Raw genomic sequence first — 10,968 nt, 5'->3', positions numbered from 1 at the left:
TTTGGCATCTAGTCTGGAGGGCCACAAATGGAAGTCACTCCTTAACTTGAGCTGTCATTTTGGCAATCGTTTACATGTAGTTTGATGTAAAATAGTCCAGTGTAACTAGTGCAGTGGTCTGATTTTCCCAACCCATGTTACTCCCAGATTTCTCTAGAACAGCACTGATTTAGGGGGAGGTGCATGGAGCCCCGGTGGTTCGCCACCCCTCACCCCGTCACCCTGCCCAGAGCAGCCAGGGGAGGGAGAGTTGTATCCGGATACGTGGTGGGGTTAGAGGCGGTCCCTGTCCCACCCTCGCACGGCACAGAGAGCAGAATAGAGTAGAGACGTAGCCCAGCCGTCCCACCTCTACACAAAAACTAAAGATGGCAACCTCCAGCACTCCGCTAATCTCTCTGCTTCTATTCGCGGTTTCCGTTACAATAGTCTTCTGTCAGTACGAGAAATACAGCTTCCGGAGTTTTCCACGTAATGAACTAATGCCGCTGGACTCCGCGTATAAATACGCGCTGGACCAGTACACCGGAGAGAAATGGCAGGAGACAGTTGACTATCTCGAGGTCTCTCTCCGGTTGTACAGGCTGCTCAGGGACAGCGAGGCCTTCTGCAACCTCAACTGCAGCTCAGTGCGACTTGACAACGAGGAGAAGTTTACCGACTTCCCGGAGCTGCGTGTGTTTGGTAACGTTATGAAGAGGGCCCAGTGTCTCAAGCGGTGCAAACAGGGGCTGCCCGCCTTCAGACAGACCATGCCCAGCCGGGACACCGTGGAGGAGTTCGAGAAACGGGAACCATATAAATACCTGCAGTTCGCCTACTTCAAAGTGAGTGAAATCACTTTGAGAAAGAGTGAAATCAATGCGGCTCTCTGCAGTATATATTTTGTATTTAATTTGTATTTTCTATGAGCAGGAGAGGGTTAATTTAAATATGTGGACGAGCTGCCTGTCTCTCAACTAATATAACTGAATGCATTTGATATTTAAAGATGTAATTTCTAAGTTGTATTTTAGATCAAAACAAATTGTGTGTTTTCAATAACTAGAACTGTGTAGTTTACAAGCACTACTCTGCACTCTGTTATGCTACTGTACTCTATTAAGTAATGTGGCTAAACTAAGGAAGAGGGCCCTGTGCTTTTGTTCACTTTATATGAGTAGCTTGTGTGTGTATGTATAGGCCTGCCTCTGTTTTGTGTGTGAACCAGTCTGCTTCTGTGTGTGTGTGTGTGTGTGTGTGTGTGTGTGTGTGTGTGTGTGTGTGTGTGTGTGTGTGTGTGTGTGTGTGTGTGTGTGTGTGTGTGTGTGTGGTGTGTGTGTGTGTGTGTGTGTGTGTAACTCTCCTCCCTCCCCCAGTCTGATAACCTGGCCAAGGCAGTGTCTGCTGCCCACACCTTCCTCCTGAAGCACCCTGATGATGAGATGATGCAGAGGAACATGGCCTACTACAGGACTCTACCTGGAGCTGAAGAACACCTCACAGACCTGGAGACCAAGTCCTACGAGGTACACTTGCGTACATACGCATACACACGCACACATATGGATGCACACACACATGCACCAATACTTCTCTCCATGGCTGGGGTTAGAGGTGGTTAGGGGAGCAGACTGAAGTCACAGGAGGATGTAAAGCCTTTCAGAGCTCTAAGACTAAACATGGACCGTAGCCACTTCCTCTTTAGGACAATTGTCTGAGGTCTCAGTTGGGCTGGTTTAGGGAGCTCTGTAGTGTTGCACAGATGCAGGTTGTGCTCTGGTGAATAAAATCTGGTCTTTTTATTTATTTAACCTTTATTTAACTAGGCAAGTCATGTAGAACAAATTCTTATTTACAATGATGGCCTACCCCGGCAAAACCTGAACGACGCTGGGCCAGTTGTGCACCGCCCTATAGGAATCCCAATCACGGCCGATTGTGATACAGCCTGGAATCGAACCAGGGTCTGTAGCACTGAGATGCAGTGCCTTAGACCGCTGCACCACTCGGGAGCCCTGGGCTAATTTGAGCCCTGGTCTAATCTAGTTCAATAGTTCAAATGAATCGTAATGTAATCTGTATCAATGTATGTGTGTTGTTGTTCCAGATGTTGTTTGTGCGAGCGGTGCGTGCGTATAACGGTGATAACTACCGTACCTCAGTGTCAGACATGGAGCTGGCTCTGAGGGATTTCTTCAAGGTCTACGACGAATGTCTGGCTGCTTCAGAAGGAGCCAGGGAGGTCAAAGATTTCAAAGACTTCTACCCCTCCATTGCTGGTCAGTCTATCTTTCTTTCATCCTCTCCATCTAAGGCGAGGATGTCCTCCATGTCATTTACCAGTCCAACACAGATATATTTACCTATCCAAAGGTTGATTTAGACAAATGGATTTATGATTTCTCTTCATCATCTTGAACAGGTCACTCGTGATGATAACCCCCCCTCCACCTCTTCTATCTCTCTCCCATTCCCCCCTCTCCCTCCCAGACCACTACACAGAGGTGTTGGAGAGGAAGGTGAGGTGTGAGGCCGAGCTGACTCCTGTGGTTGGAGGATTCATCGTAGAGAAGTTTGTAGCAACCATGTACCACTACCTACAGTTCGCCTATTACAAACGTGAGTGTCATATTGCTGTATTATCACAAATACCACTGTTATTATTACACATGCATGTGTTATAGCAGTCTTATGACACAAGTGAGTATGTTACTACAATATTATTACAAACATGTACATTTAGGACTTCTGTGTTCTGTGTGGTTATACACACACACACACACACTGACTCTGTCATTGCCCCCCAGTGAATGACCTGAAGAACGCGGTTCCGTGTGTGACCAGCTACATGTTGTTTGACCCCAGTGATGAGGTGATGAAGAACAACGTGGTGTATTACCAGTACCACAGAGACAAATACGGACTCAGCGACGAAGATTTCCTACCTAGATCGGTAAGACACACACACATATTATACAGACATTTTTCAGCACACGCGCGCGCACACACACAAACCGCATGCATTTCCACTATCTCCTTATGCAGGTTATTTGGCCCCTGTCATCGATTTTTGTTTTAACCGGTTCACTGAATGCTGAGGTCTTCATTTGGGTTTGTTTATTGATGTTGATCTGACTTGTGTGTGGTTTGTGTGTGTGTTGTGTGTGTGTGTTTTAGGAGGCAGTACGGTACTTGAACCAGACCACCATGCAGCTAGAGATGCTTGAGTTCTCCAGACAACACCTAGCGAGCGATGACGAGGTACGTGTGTGTGTGTGTGTGTCTCTAATGTCACAATTGTTGAGTCATACAATATATGTGTCCAGAAGTGGGTCTTCTATGTAATCTTTCTGTAAACTAGTGATAAACTACAGATTCCTCTCACATCACATGACCTGTGTCCAAGCAGTACAATGTGACTAGTGTTTACCAGACTGCTGTATCTGACCTCACCACAAGGAGGCGCTGATCACTCACACACTGCTCACTCACAACAATAAAGGCATGTCTAATAATAACCCATAGATGTAGTGCCAGAGTTGTTAACTTGGGGGCAGCATGACTCGCCTCTAGATAAGAGTGGCCAATCCTCCTCCTGGAGAGCCACCCTACTGCAGGATTCTGCGCCAGCCCAACTCTAACACATGTAGATAAGCCAACCAGCTGTTCATCAGGACCTTGATTAGCCGAATAAGGTGTGTTAGAGCAGTTCTGGAACTGAAGCCTGTAAACCCAGTAGTTCTCCAGGACTGGAACTGAAGCCTGTAAACCCAGTAGTTCTCCAGGACTGGAACTGAAGCCTGTAAACCCAGTAGTTCTCCAGGACTGGAACTGAAGCCTGTAAACCCAGTAGTTCTCCAGGACTGGAACTGGAGACCCAATTGGAGGCTCTGTCTGATCAGAGTGTAGTTAGTCCTTATTTACACTGCATATCCATCAGGAAACCATAGAGAATGGTTAGTCTTCAGGTTCAATACTTACAGTTGAATACTTACAGGTTCAATGATACGTGTGTGTGTGTGTGTGTGTGTGTGTGTGTGTGTGTGTGTGTGTGTGTGTGTGTGTGTGTGTGTGTGTGTGTGTGTGTGTGTGTGTGTGTGTGTGTGTGTGTGTGTGTGTGTGTGTGTGTGTGTGTGTACAGGGGGAAGTGATGGAGTTTCTAGATGAGTTCCTGGATGCTTAGGATCAGTAGCACACTCTGGACGCACTGAAAATAAAGAAGAAAAGAAAGATGTAGAGAAAGAAAGAAAAAGCTGAACTAAATGACAGAAACGAGCGACGGCAGGTTTTCCCAGAATGCCGCCGGGCCTTGGTTCCTCCCACTGGGTCGTATTTATTCGGAGGTTCTGATTGGCTCAAATTGGTTCAATTTTTTTTATGTGCTTATATGACCTTTTAAATCATGTTTTTTTTTATAGTTCTGGATCATGTGCACTAACATGTACAGTGCAGAGGTACGGACAGTGAGTGATATTGTGGTATTAAATTGGTGATGATAGTGATATGTGGCCATTCTCTGTTATGTATGTTCACACCCCTCTTGTCTATTGTCCACATTTTAAATCAAACTGTTCACTGTCTTACAAGGAAATATATAAAGATATTCACATGGTTCTTTAATAATAAAACCACATGGTAAAACCAAGCCCTCTTTAGTGATCGTTTCTTTCTGTTTAGTATGATGTTATTAACTACGGGATCGGTGTCCCTATATTGGGACGGTTGAGCTAACGTGCGCTAATGTGATTAGCATGACTGTTATAAGCAACAGCAAACTTTCCAGGACATAGATACAGCTGTATGTCTAATTTACTAACTGCACTGTCTAATTAACAGTAGTTTTTACAGTGAAATAATACCATGTTATTGTTTGAGGAGAGTGCACAACAACAAAACCCTTTTATCACGGCAACTGGTTTGATACATTCACCTCTGAAGGTAATTAATGTACTTATATTCAGGAATCTTCTTCTGATTTGTCATCCTGAGGATCCCAGAGATAAAATGTAGCATAGTTTTGTTTGATAAAATAAATGTTTATGTTCAAATGTAGGAACTGGGTTCTACAGTTTGAACCCCTGCTATCTCTGGCTCCACCCCCCCCCGGCCATCTAGATGTGTGGAAGTTAGTGTATAAGCTAATGATCCATCATGTATGACATTCCTGGGAGTGTGTAAACTTACATGTTGTATCACCATATTATTTGTGTATGTTTTCTATAGTTATGTACTTGAAAATGTATCAATTGAACAATTCGGCACATATGGGCAGACTGATACACAATATTGTCCAGTATTGCCATGTTTCATTGGCTTCATCTGAAACTTTGCACACACACTGCTCTAAAATCTAAATTGCGCCTAAATTGTAATATTATATGATCAAATCAAATCAAATGTATATATATAGCCCTTCGTACATCAGCTGATATCTCAAAGTGCTGTACAGAAACCCAGCCTAAAACCCCAAACAGCAAGCAATGCAGGTGTATAAGCACCTTTCTCTTGTATTTCAAAGATAAAACAAAATAGAAACGCATGTTTTTTTTGTTTGTATTATCTTTAACCAGATCTAATGTGTTATTTTCTCCTACATTCATTTCAGGTCCTGAGTTACAGGCAGTTAGATTTGGGCATGTCATTTCAGGTCCTGAGCTACAGGCAGTTAGATTTGGGCATGTCATTTCAGGTCCTGAGCTACAGGCAGTTAGATTTGGGCATGTCATTTCAGGTCCTGAGCTACAGGCAGTTAGATTTGGGCATGTCATTTCAGGTCCTGAGCTACAATCAGTTAGATTTGGGCATGTCATTTCAGGTCCTGAGCTACAGGCAGTTAGATTTGGGCATGTCATTTCAGGTCCTGAGTTACAGGCAGTTAGATTTGGGCATGTCATTTCAGGTCCTGAGCTACAGGCAGTTAGATTTGGGCATGTCATTTCAGGTCCTGAGCTACAGGCAGTTAGATTTGGGCATGTCATTTCAGGTCCTGAGCTACAATCAGTTAGATTTGGGCATGTCATTTCAGGTCCTGAGCTACAGGCAGTTAGATTTGGGCATGACATTTTAAGTGGATTTTTTTTTTTTAAGGGTCTGATCCACAGAGAATAGAGTGGAATAGAAATCTTGACTTCACAAACACACAAATGTAATCTGTTAGAGTTACTATTTACCTGCCCAAAATTGTAATCAGTAACGTAATTTTTGGATTATCCAAACTCAGTAACGTAATCATCAGATTATTTTCAGTTACTTTTGGATGACTTTCCCATTAAGAGGCATTAGAAGAAGACAAATAATCCATCAAACACATTTGGTGTGTCATCATATCGGTCTCTGACTTGTGGTCAGACACTCTCAGGTGAAACACTTAAACTTGCTACTTTTTCAATGCGGAATTGAATGTCACAGAAAAAACAGAAAGGTATATCTGAATGTATAAGTAATCATTCCGTTCTAATCTAAAACCTCTCCATTGCTAATAAATTGACCTATTGTATGAATTATCTTCCAAATCAGTTAATAAACAAGGAAGTTATTTTCATTCCCTCAAATTGAGGGAGTGGGTGTCAGGATATGAAAGCACAGGTGTTGATGCCTTCATGAAGTTCACCTGAGGTGACTGGGATAAGATATTTTGATAGGACTCTGTACACAGCTTGGAAAATGTAAGTGCTATACAAGGAAGCACTAAATCTCTGTCAGACGTGTCTGGCTGTTTCAAAAGGAGCCAGGGAAGTCAACAACTTCTACCTCTCTATCGCTGGTGAGTCTATCTTTCTTTTTACCTCCATCTCAGGCCATCCTATCCCGCTATGTTTTTTTTACCAGTCCAACACAGGTGAACTTTCCTTCCAAAGGTTGATTTAGAACAGTGATTTTTAGTTTGAGCCGTTTTAGAGTAGAAGTGGGAGTCGACTCCAAAATAATCGATTCCTCGACTCCTTGCCAGTAGACTCCCGGTGTCGACTCACATTTCTGGGGGTCAAAGCTTCAACCTATCAACTCCTAAGATTCCGTATTTTTGCAACGGAGAAAACTATTTTCCATAGTCTACTTCGAGAACACAAACTCTCGCATATTACACAGCAAAGACAGAGCGCGCTAGCAGGGGAGAGAGAGAGATGGGAGGGGCACAGCCATGCATAGGTAATAGGTAGGCATGTCGGCCTCAAGGCAGACAGTCAGAACTGTGCATCGGTAATCAAAAGATGTAGGCTATCGCAATGCTGTATTTCTTGGCATGCAATGTCTCGTGCAAGTTCACTAAAGTAGGGGCTATCAATGAGTAGGCTGAGCTATTATACACTCAACAGACCGAAGACCAAATGCACACTAGTGTTTTTCATTGCAAAGAAAAAGAGGAGCAGGTGAGCCAGCGAGGGAGAGAGGATCGGCCTTGTGCCCAGCCCTCAACCCAACATCCAGCCATGTGCCCAGTCCTCAACCCAACATCCAGCCATGTGCCCAGTCCTCAACCCAACATCCAACCATGTGCCCAGTCCTCAACCCAACATCCAGCCATGTGCCCAGCCCTCAACCCAACATCCAGCCATGTGCCCAGTCCTCAACCCAACATCCAGCCATGTGCCCAGCCCTCAACCCAACATCCAGCCATGTGCCCAGTCCTCAACCCAACATCCAGCCATGTGCCCAGTCCTCAACCCAACATCCAGCCATGTGCCCAGTCCTCAACCCAACATCCAGCCATGTGCCCAGTCCTCAACCCAATGCCCAGTCTTGTGCCCAGCACTCAGCCATCAACCCAACGCCCAGCCTTGTGCCCAGCCCTCAACTCAACGCCCAGCCTTGTGCCCAGCCCTCAGCCCTCAACCCAATGCCCAGCTCTCAACCCAACACTCAGCCCTGTGCCAGTCCTATTACTCCTGCAGTGTATTCCATAGACAACAGAGCATCATAGGAGTTGTGAGGAATAATAGGAGTTGTTTGAGCTCCAATAATGTTTCTAATAATCTTTATTGTTTTGATCAAACTATGTATTTTAGATTTTTCCTTGTTGCTCCTGTTGTCACCTTCTCACTGATCTTGTGAAGGAAAAACCTGCAGTGCTTTGTTTTACTGTACATTAAAATTAATATTGTATTCTTTGTAAAAAAAAAGGTGGGTCATGGCACACATATAGCCTGACAGAGCTGTCTTTCTACTGGACAGGAGGGGATGAGATGGTGCGGGTCCATTTGATGAATCTGGATCGGGCCTGGGCCAAAGCGGATCCGAGGGAGAGAGAAACCTGAGTGGAGGAAGGGAGAGAAAGAGAGAGAGTGGAGGAAGCAGGAGAGAGAGACAGAGAGAGACAGAGAGCTAAGCGGAGAAGAGGATAGCAGCCAGAGAAAACAGTCATGTTTGAACATCGAGTCTCAGTGCCATTTATCACACAGTGGTGAGAAAAACCCACTGGGGAACATTCTCTCTCTCACCCTTACTCTGTCACTCTCTCTCTATTACCCCCCTCTCTCTCTCTGTCTTCATCCTCCTCTCTCTGTCTCTCCTTGTCTTTCTCTCTTTTCCTGCCCTCCTGCCTCTTTCTCGAACTTTTTCTAAAGGAAATTTGCAGACGTGGAAGGAGTGAGTGTACAGACATCAGAGAGCCAGCTAGAGGTCAGAGTTCATAGTTCAGACCAGGTCACTGTTAAATTCTGATTGTGAAGAGTAGGTTGTAGATTGTAGCTCACAGAGAGACCATTAGATGTGAGAGACACTTATACTTACTTAGTCAACCACATGTGCACGCACAAATACACACACACACACACATACACAAGATGAAATTAAGATGAGAAAGAAAGTGACATCATTATCAAGAGGCAGCCAAAGTCGAGAAGAGCAAGGAAAAGATTCCAAACTTAGTCAACAGCGACTGAGAGTTGATATTACCTATTTTGAAAATCATTGTCTTCATGTTGGAAAACTAGCCATGTACATATTGTCTCGTTCTTTTCCATTATGTTTGAAAAGTGCCAGCACGCACTCACACACACACACACACACACACACACACACACACACACACACACACACACACACACACACACACACACACACACACACACACACACACACACACACACACACACACACACACACACACACACACACACACACACACACACCGCTTAGCATCACAAAAGTATAGATTTATGAGTTTATTATTAGAACACACACAAACACACTTCATCCTAACACTGTTGTTCAATGGAACCAATATCTAGAAACGGATGGACCAGACAGAGATGATGTCATAAAGAGACCAGGAAGCAGTAGAGTTCACCCTGTGAGGACATCTGAGCAGTTTCTGTCAATAATAATTATATTACAAAACCTAATGGGCTGGGCACCTGTGTGGGTAAGAAACTGAATTTATCGATCAATCAATCATTGACTCAAATACTGTCGTGAAGGTACAGACAGTGTGGTATTTGGCTATTTTACTCTTACATAACAGCACTTAAATCCTCATTACAGAAAAACACAATTATTTTACATAACCCCCATCTTCACCACCAACATCACTCTTCAAAACACAGTTTACAAAAAACAAGACATTTAATACTGAATAGTATACTGATACTTTTTACAACTATAGAACGCTATGGCCATTATTTTCCCCACAAACAATGAAAAGAACCATAACATTGATAGATGGGTTGGTTTGGCAATATTATGTATGTATTATGTTACATTTGTTTTGTGCTGTTAGTTTATTTAAACTCCAGTCAAATAAATGGTCTCTTTCTGTCATGGACATGGTTAAAGAAGCTACAACAAATCCTAAATTACACTGCAGTATAAACCTTTATAATAATTTCACACGTGTATTAGAAATGTATGTTTTTTTGCATCCCAACTCTCCCTGAGACACCCTCGGAGAGTGGGGTCACAGCCAGGGTCTGCCAATATCAACGGCAACCCTGGAGCAATTTGGATTAAGTGCCTTGCCCAAGGGCACATCGACAGATTTTGCACATTTTCGGCTCAGAATTCAAACTAATGACCTTTCAGTTTCTGTCCCAACACTCAAACCGCTAGGCTACCTGCAGCCCAATAAATATAGTAGTGAGTTTTACAATGTTGTGCTGTTGTGTGTGAGGAAAATGGAGCCATGTACTGTATGTTATTAGTCCATCTCTGTAGTCTTTGTCATCTGAAACATTTATTACATTATAAACATTTATTATTCCTCTGAAACATTTATTCTTATGAATAAAAAAGCTAACATATTAATCAAGGCCACATGCTAACGAATGCAGATACCCTTGTATATTAGTTCACATAACATCCTCCATTTCAACTCTGCATTGATAAAGATTTTAGAAGTTTCTGACTAACTTAGTACATTTATTTTAATTGACCCAAATATAGAGATCAAAATCGGGGGGGGGTTGGGGGGCACTTCTGGACTTTGTCTGTCTGTCTGTCTGTCTGTCTGCCTGTGTTGTCATGGTAGCGTCAGTTAGTCTGATGTTCTGATCACTCGGCGGTGTCTCCCAATGCAGTCTGGACAGCTTCAAACACGTCACACCGCTGACCAGCAGATCACACCGGTGTGAGACACACATATACACACGCACACAAACACCAGATTATGCCCCTAGCCCCCGTCTCTGTCTCTGAACTGAGTCTGCAGTCTGGACTCCTACTCTAATACTCTCTCCAGCCGTCTCTGTCAAAACCAACACTCACACGCACAAAGGTTTGACATTTTAGTCGTTTAGCAGACACACACACTCCATCTAGACAAGTCTCTATATGTTTGATTCCCCCCCTCTCCCTTTACCTCTACTCCCCTCTCCCCACTTTCCCCTCCCCACTCCCCACTTTCCTCTCCCCACTCCCCACTTTCCTCTCCCCACTCCCCTCTCCCCACTTTCCCCTCCCCACTTTCCTCTCCTCTCTACCTTGCAATGACTGTCTGATAATATATCTCACCTCTTGTTAACGCCCAGAAATGTTCAAACTTCCATCCACTCA

The 10,968-nt window shown here is 43.9% G+C and overlaps 1 protein-coding gene across 1 annotated transcript; it reads left to right on the top strand.

Annotated features, from left to right (window-relative positions):
* The first annotated feature begins 260 nt into the window (after nucleotides 1-260).
* Nucleotides 261-4,627, top strand: LOC124012371 (cartilage associated protein). Its single transcript, XM_046325919.1, has 7 exons — nucleotides 261-827; nucleotides 1,359-1,508; nucleotides 2,090-2,261; nucleotides 2,473-2,601; nucleotides 2,790-2,935; nucleotides 3,160-3,243; nucleotides 4,124-4,627. The coding sequence occupies exons 1-7, from the start codon at nucleotides 369-371 to the stop codon at nucleotides 4,163-4,165; spliced, it is 1,182 nt and encodes a 393-aa protein (XP_046181875.1). The 5' UTR covers nucleotides 261-368; the 3' UTR covers nucleotides 4,166-4,627.
* Nucleotides 4,628-10,968: the final 6,341 nt, after the last annotated feature.

Source organism: Oncorhynchus gorbuscha, linkage group LG24 (assembly GCF_021184085.1).
Source record: "Oncorhynchus gorbuscha isolate QuinsamMale2020 ecotype Even-year linkage group LG24, OgorEven_v1.0, whole genome shotgun sequence".
NCBI lineage: Eukaryota > Metazoa > Chordata > Actinopteri > Salmoniformes > Salmonidae > Oncorhynchus > Oncorhynchus gorbuscha.
The sequence above is the reverse complement of the archived record's forward strand: the minus strand, read 5'-3'. Positions and strand labels throughout refer to the sequence as shown.

Coding starts and splice junctions, on each gene's coding strand:
- LOC124012371 (XM_046325919.1), top strand. CDS start 369: ATGGCAACCTCCAGCACTCCGCTAATCTCTCTGCTTCTATTCGCGGTT. Junction 1,509..2,089: donor TGGAGACCAAGTCCTACGAG/GTACACTTGCGT, acceptor TTGTTGTTCCAG/ATGTTGTTTGTGCGAGCGGT. Junction 3,244..4,123: donor ACCTAGCGAGCGATGACGAG/GTACGTGTGTGT, acceptor GTGTGTGTACAG/GGGGAAGTGATGGAGTTTCT.